A 13,801-nucleotide genomic window follows, 5' to 3' on the forward strand; every position below is an offset into this window, starting at 1 on the left:
CCTTCTGCCAGCCCGTCCTTCCTCTGAAGGCCTTGTGGGCGGTTTCTGAGCTGCAGCTTTGAAGCTCCTCGGCCAGAGGCTGACGAGCCTTTGTGCTCTCCTCTCAGGTCACCTCCAATGCCGGCTGTGCCCAGGCCCTCCTAGCCTTCCTCCCCACCTCCCTCCCAGTGCTCCTGCTCCTGTCCTCCACCCTCCGCCCTCCGCCCTCCACAGTGCAGCCCCGTCCACTTCAGCAGTTCTGTGGAGAGTGTCCTTCTGTGTCTCTACCATGCCTCAAAGTCAGGGACTGTCAGGAGTCATTTCCAGGTCCCCAGGGGATGGCACAGGGTGAGGCTTAGTGCAGGGGTTCCATCAAGCTGTTGACTCAAACTGAACTTGCTAGAAATGATGGGTACAGGTGCTCAGCCCCCAGAGGCATGGCACTGACTGCTCCTATGGGGCAAGACGGAGACACCTGCAGCAGGGGTGTTACTCCAGGAAGGCAACCCGTGATTTGGGGGTGTTTCCCCTGAAATGTAAATGATGGACCTGGAATCCCCCAGAGAAGCCAATTCTTAAAACAAGCAGCTCTGGGCCTTCTCCAGTGGAGTGGGTTTTCCTTACAGCGGGCAGGCGGGGCCGGGGCTGGGAAGGAGCTGAGTACAGTGAGGTTTAGAAAATAACAGGGACAATTATGTCTCATGACATCTAAGACCTTAAAGATCTGGATCACTGCCTGGTAACGATCCAGTATCTGACTGCACAGGCCCTTCACGCCCCTGTTCTATTTATGGCCCCACTGTGGCCCTCACTGGCTATAGAAGGAGAGGCAAACACAAAGGTAGGCCCTCAGGCCTCGGGGCCTGCTGCCTCTCCAGCCCCTCTCCTTCAGGGCCCCTCACCTCCTTCCACACACCTGCCTTGCCTCTCTACATCCTGGACTCTCCCCTGGAACATCGACTCGTCCACCTTCCCTGGCTGCCTTGGCCTGCATGACGGACAGCACCTATTCCAGGTAGCCTTCCTGGAGCATGGCCCTGACCTCAGCCTCATTCCACCCTGAGACACAGCACACATCCACCGGACCAGGCTCTAACTTGTGACCTCCACCCTTGATGGCAGCTTTGTCACCTGGCACCTGGTCTAGGGATTGGGGCACAGCAGCTGCTCTGTATACCTGGGCTGAACAAACGCTCCTGCTCCCCAGTCTGGGGAAGTACCCAAGATTCCAAGCCCGAAGGCCTGGTGCTTCTTCCATTACAATCTCTCATCTGTGAGTTCTAGGAGGGATTGGGACAGTGTGTTGGCCAGAGATTTATGGCTGGGCTCAGCTCAGAGAGCCCTGAAAACTCTTATTCTCTTGGCCCAGGCCCCTGGGCCTCCCTGCTGAGCCTCTACAGCCAAACAGCAGAGGGAGGGTGAGCTCTCTCTCTTCTCTTGAGGGCTGCTGAGAGAGGAAGGTTCTGCCAGGAATGTGCTCGAGAAAGAACTTCTTGGGGCCATCAGACAAGTGGGGTGGGATGGGGGAGGGGTAAGAGAAAGGATACACTTTAGAGATGCCGGAGGGGGTGTCCTTGGGCAGGCTGTGCAGCAGGAACCTGGAGATGTTGAAAAGAGTTTCAGGCCCATGGACACTGAATGGATCCTCCTGCAGTGAGAGAAAAGCAAACAGAAATTGAGTCCCTCAACTGAGCTGCTGCTGAGCTAGGCCAGAAGGCGGGCACCAATAATTCTGAGTGACATCAACAGCAGTGACCCTGATTATTGAGCACCTACTGTGTGCTGGGCACCATACAGCCACTGTCTCATCTGGTGAGACATAACCTTGTGGCATGCATTTTTATCCTCACAGTATTGATAAGGAAACTGACACCTAGATAGATGATTTGCCCAAGTCACCAACTAGAACAGAGCTGAGCTGCATTTCAAACACAGGTCTGATTACAAAGCCCAAGAATGTCTTCCAAGCTGTACTGCCTCTGGAGTTGGTAATGATTCCATTTCACTGAACTCAAGTTGTCTCCACTTAGCTCTAAAAGAGAGGACTTTCTATGCAATTGAAGACGTGATCCCTGATCCATATAAGCCTGACTTTCAACAGAAGCACTTGGCCCTCTTCAACATGAACTCACAGGCCTCTTCTGTGCTTTCCAATAGCAGCCTGGCTGATGTGCCACCAAACGAGCACACAAGTGGAGTTCTGCAACTGCTGACCCATTTCCCTGGCTCCTGGCATAGGCCCTAACAGGAGGTGCTTAGCACATGAGTGGAATGATTAGTCTTCTGTATCTAGAGGCTGCCAGAATCTCAGCAGACAAATAGGGAGTTTTCTGTGTGGGGTCATAAAAGGTTAAGAAGATCTTTTTTTTTTTTTTTTTTTTTGAGACGGAGTTTTGCTCTTGTTACCCAGGCTGGAGTGCAATGGCACGATCTCGGCTCACCGCAACCTCCGCCTCCCGGGTTCAGGCAATTCTCCTGCCTCAGCCTCCTGAGTAGCTGGGATTACAGGCACGTGCCACCATGCCCAGCTAATTTTTTGTATATTTTTAGTAGAGACGGGGTTTCACCATGTCGACCAGGTTGGTCTCGATCTCTCGACCTTGTGATCCACCCGCCTCAGCCTCCCAAAGTGCTGGGATTACAGGCTTGAGCCACCGCGCCCGGCTAAGAAGATCTTATTTTGAAGGCATGTGACAAACTGTCTATAAACTGAGATTGTCGATTTCTAATAAGGCTTTAGATGGTGAGGATTAAAGCAGCCCAGCCACTTCTCTTTCTTGTGAGCACTTACATGGTAATAAACTGATATTTCCTGAAGGATCTTGTTAGGCTCTACTCATCACTGAGCCACCAAAGCTTCCCCTAACTGGTCTACACTCTGAGGACTCACTTTGCTCCACACTTCTTCAGTTCAGAGCTTAGAATTTTCTCTGTAATTCCCACTTAAATTTCTATAGCTTCTGTTAGCTCCAAGAACCCAAGAAAACCTGAGATTATATCCTTTTACAGGGTAAAAACCAGGATGAAGTCTGCCTCTGGTTCTATTGCACTAGGTAGGGAAGCTAAGTAATGTCCTAGAGAGAACAGGTAGGAGGGGAGTCCTTTCCTCTGGGAAAGAAGCTATGTATCCAGGAAGGACCTGAAACTTCCCTTTCCAGTCTTGCCCTGAATCAGTGCTGCTCTGCTGGGCCCTGGATGCTGAACCACAAACTATCACTCACCTCCAGGTCTTTGCACAGGCTGTGACCTTTCCTTCTCCTCCTCCACTTCACTTGCCCCATTTTTACTTGTCTCCTTTCCCTGGTTGAGGGGCTACCTCCTCCAGGAAGTCTCTTTACAGGCCTCTAAGCTTTTCCCTTGAGGGACTGTTTTGTTTGCTAAACTAGGACTGGTTGCAGTGACAATGTTTTGTTCACCACTATGTTGCCAGGTCTCATCACAGGGTCTGTCACACAGTAGGCATTTGTTGAATAAAGGAATGACCCAATGAAGAAGATTCAGCTAAGAGCCAGGGCCCCAGCTGGTCTGAGGCCCCTTAGCTCCCAGCCCCATGTAGGTCCTGGAGCAGAGCTCAGCTGTTACGGAGAGGAGCCCTCAGCCTCATGCCCCAGGTGAGGAACAGGACAGGGAACAGCAGGAGAAAAGTCTGAGGGAGCCAGGCGCGGTGGCTCACGCCTATAATCCTAGCACTTTGGGAGGCTGTGGTGGGTGGATCACCTGAGGTCAGGAGTTCAAGACCAGCCTGGCCATCATGGTGAAACTCCATCTTAAAAAAAAAAAAAAAAAAAAAAGAAAAAGAAAAAAGAAAAATAAAAAGAAAAATCTGAGGGAAGGAGCTGAGAGCCAGGCTCCGGAGTGGCTTAGGCAAACTGAGGCTGAGCTGGGCCCTGACTTCTAGCCTAAGTTGACTCTGGGCTCCTTTTGTGGTAGCTTCTCTCCAGGTGAGCACCTGATAAAGATGAGGAACCCTGAGGGGGTCTCGTTTTGAAAGGTAAAGACTGTAAGGGAAGATGAGGTCCCTTGAGACCACTGACCCTGCTGTGGGTAGAGATGTGACACTAGATTGATGGTTGGCCTGCACAGAGCCTGTCACAGGAGTCCTTCTTGCCAGACCTTCCCAAGACGCAAAAAATACGCTGTGAGAGGTCAACACAGATTAGAGGGAAAGAAGTGCCCAGGGTGAAAGGCAGGGCATTCAGGAGGTCAAAGAACTGCAAGAAGGCTGGCTGTGGTGGCTCACTCCTATAATCCCAGTGCTCTGGGAGGCTTATGCAGGAGGATTGCTTGAGTCAAGCAGTTTGAAGCTGCCACGAACTATGATCATGCCACTACAGTCCACCTTGGGTGACAGAGACCTTATCTCTGAAAAAACAGAAATGCTAGATGCCCAGCCAGAGGAAGCAGTCCAGGGAAAGCTGGTGTGAAGCCTTGCCTGGAGCAGCAGCAAGGATAGCTGCCACCTAGGGTCACTCTGTGCTGAGTACTCTTCTAAGTGCTTTTCCAATATTAACTTGTCTAATCCTCACAACAATCCCATCAAGTAGATACTGCTGTTATCCCTATTTCATAGAGAAGGAAGCTAAAGGCCAGAGAAGATAAACAACACGGTGTCATCTGTGTGTGAGGGCTCTTGAGTTTATCCACTAAATCAACATACTAGCCTGCTCTCTCTAAAAGGACACAGGGAAGGAAAGGCTAGGAACATAAGCTCCAGTGCCAGCCTGCTGAGACTCACATACTGGCTCTGGAATTTGCTGTTTGATATTGGAATACATTCTTAAATGTGGTTATGTTATACATCATTTCAATGGGTATTTATTGCTTTGTTTTGCTGTTTATGCTCATTTTAGACTATGGAAATGATGTTAGACAAAATGCAAACAAGTGATTTTCTTATTCGAGTTCAAAGTGGGTCATAAAGCAGCAGAGACGACTGTAACATCAACAGTGCACTTGGCCCAGGAACTGCTAACCAATGTACAATGCAGTGGTGGTTCAAAACGTTTTGCAAAGGAGAGCCTTGAAGATGAGGAGCGTAGTGGTTAGCTGTCAGTAGTTGACAAAGACCAATTAAGAGCAATCATCAAAACCAATCCTTTTACAACCACATGAGAAGTGGCCGACTAACTCAACATCGACCATTCTGGTTATTCAGCATTTGAAGCAAATTGGAAAGGTAAAACAGCTTGAAAAGTGGATGCCTCATGAGCTGATCAAAAATGAAAAAATAGTCGTTTTGAAGTGCTGTCTTCTCTTATTCTACGCAACAAAAACAAACCATTTCTCAATCAGATTGATGTGTGACAAAAAGTGGACTTTATATGACAACCGGTGATGACCAGCTCTGTGGCTGCACCAAGAAGCAGCTCCAAAGCAGTTCCCAAAGCCAAACTTGCACCAAAAAAAGGTCATGGTCACTGTTGGTGGTCTGCTGTTAATCCACTACAGCTTTCGGAATCCTGGTGAAACGATTACATTTGAGAAGTATGCTCAGCAAATTGAGGAGCTGCACTGAAAACTACAACACCTGCAGCCAGCACTGGTCAACAGAAAGGGCCCAATTCTTCTCCACAACACCTGACTGCATGTCACACAACCAGTGCTTCAAAAGTTGAATCAACTGGTCTGCGAAGTTTTGCCTCATCCACCATATTCACTTGACCTCTTGCCAACCAACTACCACTTCTTCAAGCATCTTAACACCTTTTTGCAGGGAAAATGCTTCCACAACCAGCAGGATGCAGAAAATACTTTCCAAGAGCTCACTGAATCCTGATGTATGGAATTCTATGCTACAGTAATAAACTTATTTCTCACTGGCAAAAACATGTTGATCGTAATGGTTACTAGTTTGATTAATAAAGATGTGTTTCAGCCTAGTTATAATGATTTAAAATTCAGTCTTAAACTGCAGTTACTTTTGCACCAACTCACTGTGAGACCCCTTTGTGTAGTGCCTCACTGTCATCTGGTAAAATGAGGAGAACAGTCCTTTCCTTGGCCAGGCGCGGTGGCTCACGCCTGTAATCCCAGCACTTTGGGAGGCCAAGGCGGGTGGATCACAAGGTCAAGAGATCGAGACCATCCTGGTCAACATGGTGAAACCCCGTCTCTACTAAAAATACAAAAAATTAGCTGGGCATGGTGGCGCGTGCCTGTAATCCCAGCTACTCAGGAGGCTGAGGCAGGAGAATTGCCTGAACCCAGGAGGCGGAGGTTGCGGTGAGCCGAGATCGCGCCACTGCACTCCAGCCTGGGTAACAAGAGCGAAACTCTGTCTCAAAAAAACACAAAAAACAAAAAACAACAGTCCTTTCCTCAAAGTGTGGTTGAAAGGAGGAAATGACTTGATACAATGAATCCCTCAGTACACTGACTACTAGGTACTAAGTGCTCAACATCTGTTGGGTGATTGAGGAGATACAGTGGATGAAGAGGCTGTTGACAATCCATCACCTGTTCCCCATTGCCACGAGACAGATTTAAAATGGCTTTCTCAAAGGAATTAGGGAGTGACTAAAAAGAACTACTTCAGTTTCTGGAGACCAAGCCAACACTTGTTTCACAGAGAAGGAAACTGAGGGAAGAGAGGGAAAGTGACTTGCCGAAGAACCACTGGCAGGCCCAGGGAGGGAACTCGAGCCTTTGGTTAACCTGGGCCTTTGCCTTATTGGAGAAGAGGGCCTCATGGAACTCCCACTCCACTTGCTGGTTAATGCAGAATTTGCCCAAGTCGTCAAAGCCTGCACTGAGCAACTAGCAAGACCCATTCCAGCTCTGGCTTATAATTCAGAAGCCCACTGCGTGATGCATGGCAGACAAATAGTCAATCAAGGAAAACCAAACTTTTTCTGCCCAGAGGAGACCAAGATTCCTCAGCAGTTCACTGTGACCAGTGGGCTACTTTCCTTCTAATCTGCTGCTCTTTAGACACGCCTGGGGCCCCCAGCTCAGCAGACAGTACCCTTAGGTGCCAGTGACCCAGCCACCTTACCGTGTGGCGATGGATGGCATGGTAGCCATGGTACAGCTCTGCCAAACGCTGAAAGTGGTGGAACTTGCCAAGCATCACATCCTTCTGGGCAGGATCTGCTGTGTGCAGTGGGTGGGAGGGCAAAGTGTCAAAGAGTGTCTGTGGCTGCCACCTGGCCGCAGGAGGAGGGGGCCAGGCAACAGCACTTTGGCCAGCATCAGTTCTCCCACCACACAGTGTCTGTGCCAGGGTGAGGGACAAAGTATAGTGATGGGAAAGGCACTCTGCTTAGGAGTAGGGGCCACTCCAGGACGGTGAAGTCTTAGGTGGGAAGGGCATAAAGCTAGGGAGTTTCAGGTTATTTTTTCCAGATCTCACTGCACCCTCTCAGGGAGAGACAGCTGCAGCACGACCCCAGACATGCCAGAAGAGCCTGCTGGGACAAGGGCAGGCAGACACCAACTGCATTCATGCTCATCTCATGCCTCTTCCCTCTGCTGCTTCTATCAGAAGCATAAGCCACTGGCCAGAACAGAAAAATGCCACCTTACACCTGGGCTTGACAATTTTCAAACTGTAAGCATGGCTCTGTGAGGCTCCCAGCAACTTTACAAAGGGACTAGGACAAGGGTACTCCCACAGGGCAGATGGGCATGCAGAGCTCAGGAAGTACTGTGACTTGCTACAAGCCACCTGTGGCTTCCATTCCAGTGTTTTTCCCACCCCTGCATCTGGCATTGTCCAGTGGAGAAGAACATCTCCTTGTCTCTTCCATTTCCAGGACGCCCTCAGTCCATCATATTGTGAAAGAAAGCAACATTGAAACTGTTTTCTTGGCTGGGATGAGTAAGAATCTGGAGTGTGCTATTGTAAAGCCATCTCTTGTTCATCTTCTCCTTTAATTAAAAGATTTTAAAACCCAGTGCTCACCCAGGTCCAGCTATGGGCTCCCAGGTAGCAGGGGAGAGACATGTTCTGAATTAGCAATGCAGGGCTGGACCCGCCAACCGTAACCCTTAGATGGCCCTCATACCATTCTAAGGGGCAAACTGGAAAAAGATAACACACCACATTATGCCATTGCAAGGCAGGCTTATGGACAATACACCCAATAAACAACCCAGGGCTTTAATTAAAATGTCCCAGCTCTTCTGATGTTTATCTTGGTATCAGAGCGGGGCTTGGGGAAACAGTGGTCTGGCTGATGTTTACGCACCTTGAGCTATATCGAGGCACTGCATGGATAGCATCCAGTAATAATAGGCAGCATCATTAAACCTGCTCTCTGCCACAGCATTGTCTGTGAGCTGCTCCAGCACCTGGACTGCTTCTCTTTGTCGCCCAGCCTTGTGGAATGCTGTAGGAGGGGTGGGGAAGAGGACAAAGCACATGCAATTTAGGGAGGCACACAGGAGGCAGGATGGAGCTCTGTGGGGCTTGCATGGGCTGCTCTGGAAGTAGGACACTCACTGGAGCATCTGCAGTGCTTCGTTGCTGGGATGCTGCTTCTCTAAATAACCAAGGCTACATCCTGGAAAAAGTACAGTGAGATATATTCCTTTTTGGCTGGGAAAAGGCGACCGACTTTGAAAAGGATGGCAGAAAGGAAAAACTGGAGGGGCAAATTCCAGGGCAAAGTCTGGTGACTCCTAAGGTGACACAAACAGGACCTGCCACTTTACTGCACTTGGAGGTTTACCAAATGCTTTTGCTGCTAATCACCTCACTGGATCCTTGCCACAGACTTATATAGAAAGAAAATTATCCCCCTTTTTATGAGCAATGAATGGGCTTTGCAAGATGGAGGTAAAGTCACACCCAAGGTCCCAGAACCAAGCCCAACTCAAGTCCTGTTTGTCTTCAAATGACTGCTTTCCAATGACCACTTTGAAGGATCTGCCTCAGTTCTTACAACCATTTGTGAAAACAAGCAAAAAAAAAAAAAAAAAAAAAAAAATCTCAAATGTTCCTATACTTTTTAACAGATATTTTCTGAGTACCTACTACGTGGTCAGCCGCTTGAGATGTTGGTGGCTGCCAGTGAAGCACTTGTAGCCGTAACACTTGCCCTATGTGGGCACTCAGATGATACTAATCCTCTGCCTTCAGAGAAGGAGAAGGTCTGGCCTTTGTTTCATTCTCATCTACAGTCTCTTGTCTGAGTACCAAGTTACTATGGTGATGGATTCTTGGAAGGGCAGACACAGACAGATGGATAGGTTGATGTGTTTTGCCCAAACATGAAGATACTTCAGCAACTGGGTGCTCTGGAAATGCTGAAGCAGCAGAGAATACACTGTCCTTCAGTGAGGGCTTTTGGTTAAGGAGCTCCAACATGGAGACATTTGTTCTGCAATGTGTCCAGAGGTGGCAACTCTTACCAGAAGTGTAAATGAGATGCTATGGAACATGAAACACCCAACTTCAATTAGAAGGCTAAATAGGCAGCAAAACAGAAAAATCAGGTTCCCCAGTCAGAGAGGTACTGGTGCAATTCTGGCTCTGCTGCTGATTAGATTTGTGACACGGCATGGCACATTTAGTCTCTTCGTCCCTGCGTGGCTGTTGGCAATATTCAAGGTTACGTAGGTTAAGTGCTCAGCCAGGGTGTGACACAGAGAGAGCAGTCAACTTTAAAAAATATGATTAACAACATTAGCAAAAGCTCTATACTTGCTTTGGTTTCTATTTCAGATGCTGTTGTGTGTTGTATGCAGCCCATTTTACCAATGGAAATCTTGAGGAGCAGAGGTCACCTGTTTATCTAAGCTAGAAATAGAAGCTGAGTTTCTATTCATGGTAGAGGAAAGTAGAGGTGAGACCATGCCTTATACTGCGTGGCAGTCTCCACATTTTGTCCTCATGGCACCCTGGCTCGCCATTACCTTCCTGTCACTTCCTAGCTATGAAACTTAAGGCAAATTTCTTCACCATTTTACCCTTCAGTTTTCTTTTTTTTTTTTTTTTTGAGACGGAGTTTCGCTCTTGTTACCCAGGCTGGAGTGCAATGGCGCGATCTCGGCTCACTGCAACCTCCGCCTCCTGGGTTCAGGCAATTCTCCTGCCTCAGCCTCCTGAGTAGCTGGGATTATAGGCACACACCACCATGCCCAGCTAATTTTTTGTATTTTTAGTAGAGACGGGGTTTCACCATGTTGACCAGGTGGTCTCGATCTCTTGACCTCATGATCCACCCGCCTCGGCCTCCCAAAGTGCTGGGATTACAGGCTTGAGCCACCGCGCCCGGCCTACCCTTCAGTTTTCTTAACTGCAGAATGGGAGTCATAATGATGGTAGCTACACCATAGGGCTATTGGGAGGATTAAACGGGAAGATACACTGCAGTGCACAGCACTTTGCTCAGTAACCACAGAGGCTTGGAGATGAAGCAGCACCCCTTAAGGGCCTGTAGCAAGTGAGGAGATGAAGCAGCACCCCTTAAGGGCCTGTAGCAAGTGAGTGTGGCCTAGGAGGGTGTGATTCCAAAGCTCATGGTCTTTCCATGCTCCACAGTCTTTCACCACCAAACAGTCACATCCCCAGGATGAAGTCATCTATCTTGGGATCTACAGATGAGAAGGGCTTGTAATCTTCCTGAAATGTATGTCTTGGCAGTGACTTCTCCTGCTCCTTCTAGAAGGTGACAGTCTGTGTTGCCTACCTTGCTGGGCTTCTTCAAAGCGATCATTCTCTGCTAGCCACTGAGCATAGGGCACGTAGATGTCATCCTTAAACTCAGGATGCTTCTCACCTAAAGCAAAGGCCTGAGGAAAGGAGCAAACGAAGTCTTAATAAAGCTGCCCCAGCAGCCCCCTTGAAAACACTGCATTTGGCTGAATTCATTAGGGATGTCATATTTTGCCAGTCTTACAACTCAGAGGGGGAGAGTGCCTCCCCGCAAAAACTACCCACAGAAACGCAAAAACAAATCAGCTCTTCGAAAACAAAAGGCAATTAACAGCAATATGCAAGCGACTGGATTCAGTAACAACACAGTCTGTTTCTGGACCACAGAAGCGGCACAGAATCGGAAACATTTTATTTTGAGGTTTGCGTGGGCTCCTGTAGTGCTGCAAACAGATTTCTTTTAATTGCAAGCGACACCTAAGGAAACAGAATTGACATTATCATCATCACTACTTCTTAGCAGTTGTCAAAGATGACTGTGGCCTTCATTCTGTATGGACCCACTGACTGCTTCTCACCTAAGCCCCAGAACCACCTATCAGGCCAGGAGAACCGGATGTGAGCCATGGGCAGAAAGTCTGCCTGATGCACAGCCAGGTCTGAGTCGTTCTAAGATGCTCTAATCTATGCTGCTTGAGAAGTCTCCTAATAAATTTCTCTTGAGAAATTGCCCACCATTGCCTCTGTCCCTGGCTCCACCTTTTCTCATCAGTAACCTCATCACCTCACCAAATGGAGCCATTCAGAGGGCAGACAAGAGTCAGACCGCTCCTCCCAATGAAGGCCTTGCTTTCACTCTAAAATGGACCATGATGGGTAGATGAGTGAGTCAGGGGAGGATCCTGGCACAGCTCGTAATCCTCTCGGGGATGGATTTCTCTGCAGGGAACAGGGAGCTACTGAGCTGGAGAGGAGGGGTTGAGCCACAGAAGGGGCAGCATCAGCTGCTTCTGCCAGCCTCAGGCTGGCCACCTTTCTCACTGGCCTGGCTAATTCTTCACACCCGCCAACACCAGAGAGAGAAGTAGTGGGTTGTGGGAGGTAGAGGTGGAGAAGGGAGGGAAAAAACCCGGCCCTGAAATGGCTCTTGCAGTCTGGATCTGGAAAGCACAGATGGTGCTTTCTGCCAAAATACCACTCAGCAGGTTTGAAATGTCACACAGGTGCGTCTCCACATCAGCCATGTGTCTGAGCCTGTGGTGCTGGTCAGAGGCAGCTCAGCCCAATGACAAGCACTGGAGCTGTCACGTTCACACTCATCCCCGGTGCCTGTCACCTCGCTGGCACAAAGCTGGTGGTCAATAACAATTTTCTCAATGACTGAAGGAAGGAACACGTGGAAAGGCCCTCGATGATTCTCTGGTTCAGGGAATTCGAGGTTAAGTTGCCTGACTGCCAGCCCAGTGTTCCTTCCATCATGGGGACAGCTTCTCTCCACGTAAACCCCAAAGGGTCCCTGTACCCACCCGCGTGTCCCAGGGCTCAGGTGGGGCCCCAGCCCATGAGGCCTGCTTTCCTCTCACCTCATCCCAGCGCTGGGTCTCCACGTGCAGCTGCACCAGGGACTTGAGGTCACCCATCTTCAGGTAGGTCTCGGCAGCATAGCCGGGGCTGTCCAGCTTCTTGAGGTAGGTGGCGCACAGCAGCAGGGGCTCGCGCTCAGCCTTGTCCAGCTTGCGGGCGATGTCCATCAACCTGGAGAGGGAAGGGGCAGGAAGGAGAGGGACCCCTGTGAAGAAGCCGGACGGAAGGAAGTGGCTGGGGGGCTCTGGGTCTTGTCAAGGGCAGGCCGTACCTCCATTCATTCTGCAGTCCCCAGGGTTGAGAGTGTGCCATGGTCCCTGGGAGCTGCTCAGTGGGTAGTTATTAAGGGAATGAATACACACTCCAAAAACATCACCAGCAACCAGGAGGAGTGGCCTCTACAGGATACTGTCAGCTACCTCATGTGTCTTTCTCGGAAGTCACTGAGCTATTTAGCCGGACGTAGAAACAAATATCTCCTAATCCCTAACCAAGTACCCAAGATGGTGCCATGAGCTTTCCCAGGTGTGAAATCAGAATCTTCACCACCCTAAGAGGTAGGCATGATTACTTCCATTTCTTTCCATCTTACAGATGAGAAGACTAAAGTCTGGGGGGGAAGTGAAGCACCCAGCCCACGACTAAGCAGCCAGGAAGTGGCCCAGTGCTCTTTCTACCACTGGTGCAGGAATTCTTAAAGCAAAGTGGAAGCCAAGGCGTGAGAATTCCTCAATGAATGCCCTCTAAAGGAAGAAGTGAGTTGGGGGCTACTCTGAGCTCTGGACAAAAGCCTGCAGGAAGTCTTCCCTGTCCTCCTGGCCAATGTGCTGACCAAAGGGAGGAGCTGCAGGGACCCACTGGCTCACCACTGCTTCTCTGTGGCCAGCCGCCCTTTCATTGCTCATGGGGACATGAGGCCTGGATGGGGGTGCTTGCTCTCTGGTCAGGTTAGAATCTGGAGTCAAACCAATTCTCCCAAAAGAAAGGGTTCTAACCAGGCTAGTGTTGGTGAGAAAAGAAGGAGAAGCAGCTATAATGGATCCCTGTCTCAGAGGCAGGCAAGGCATGGAGGCCTGTCAATCTGCACTTAGAATAATAATGGCATCTAAAAATAACACTGTTCGGCAGAAAAAGGACACATTTTTAGGGAAAGGTGGCATAGACAGCCCTTGGAGCCTTAGAAATCTTCCCACCCATCATACCTAATGTCCCTGGAGGAAAGGCACTTTGTACAGCCATATCTGGGAAACGAACAGAACACACTTAATGTGTTTCTTGAATTACTCAAGTACCCTCAGGGTAACCTGATACATAGCACTTACAAATGAAAGTGACATTAAACACCAAAGGAGAGAACAGGGGACCCTAAATCTGCCTGGCTCTCTTCTATAGGAACCCCTTCATCTAAAAAAATGTGGTGAGCAAAATCTGTGCCTCTGTCTTAAAAAGCTATTGGACAAAAAAAAGATGGGGTGGTAGGTTATCCACCAAGGTCCCTTTGGGAGGGGCCCACATGCCAATTATTAATACACGGCAGTGCTCAAGGAAACAACTTAATCATTAACCAGCCTCCTCCGTGTCCCTAAGTCCTGGCCAGGCCACTGCTACCTGTAGACCACAATGTTGCTTCCAGAAGAA

The 13,801-nt window shown here is 49.2% G+C and overlaps 1 protein-coding gene across 10 annotated transcripts in view; it reads right to left on the bottom strand.

Moving 5' to 3' along the window:
* LOC101046714 (intraflagellar transport protein 122 homolog) overlaps positions 1-13,801 on the bottom strand; it is an 85,336-nt gene that overhangs the window by 12,034 nt on the left and 59,501 nt on the right. For 7 of the 10 annotated variants that reach the window (XR_012518750.1, XM_074404146.1, XM_074404144.1 and 4 more), the window contains 5 exons: positions 12,163-12,334; positions 10,614-10,716; positions 8,169-8,309; positions 6,974-7,071; positions 1,527-1,627 (listed from right to left, as the gene is read on the bottom strand). Coding sequence is in view for 9 of the 10 variants with exons in the window: in XM_074404146.1 (XP_074260247.1) it covers positions 1,527-1,627; positions 6,974-7,071; positions 8,169-8,309; positions 10,614-10,716; positions 12,163-12,334 (615 nt within the window). In the remaining variant the exon portion in view is untranslated. The remainder of the gene's footprint in view (positions 1-1,526; positions 1,628-6,973; positions 7,072-8,168; positions 8,310-10,613; positions 10,717-12,162; positions 12,335-13,801) is intronic. The other 3 variants (XM_074404148.1, XM_003926155.4, XM_074404145.1) reach the window with 1 other exon arrangement.

This window comes from Saimiri boliviensis, chromosome 8, assembly GCF_048565385.1.
Source record: "Saimiri boliviensis isolate mSaiBol1 chromosome 8, mSaiBol1.pri, whole genome shotgun sequence".
Taxonomy (NCBI): Eukaryota; Metazoa; Chordata; class Mammalia; order Primates; family Cebidae; genus Saimiri; species Saimiri boliviensis.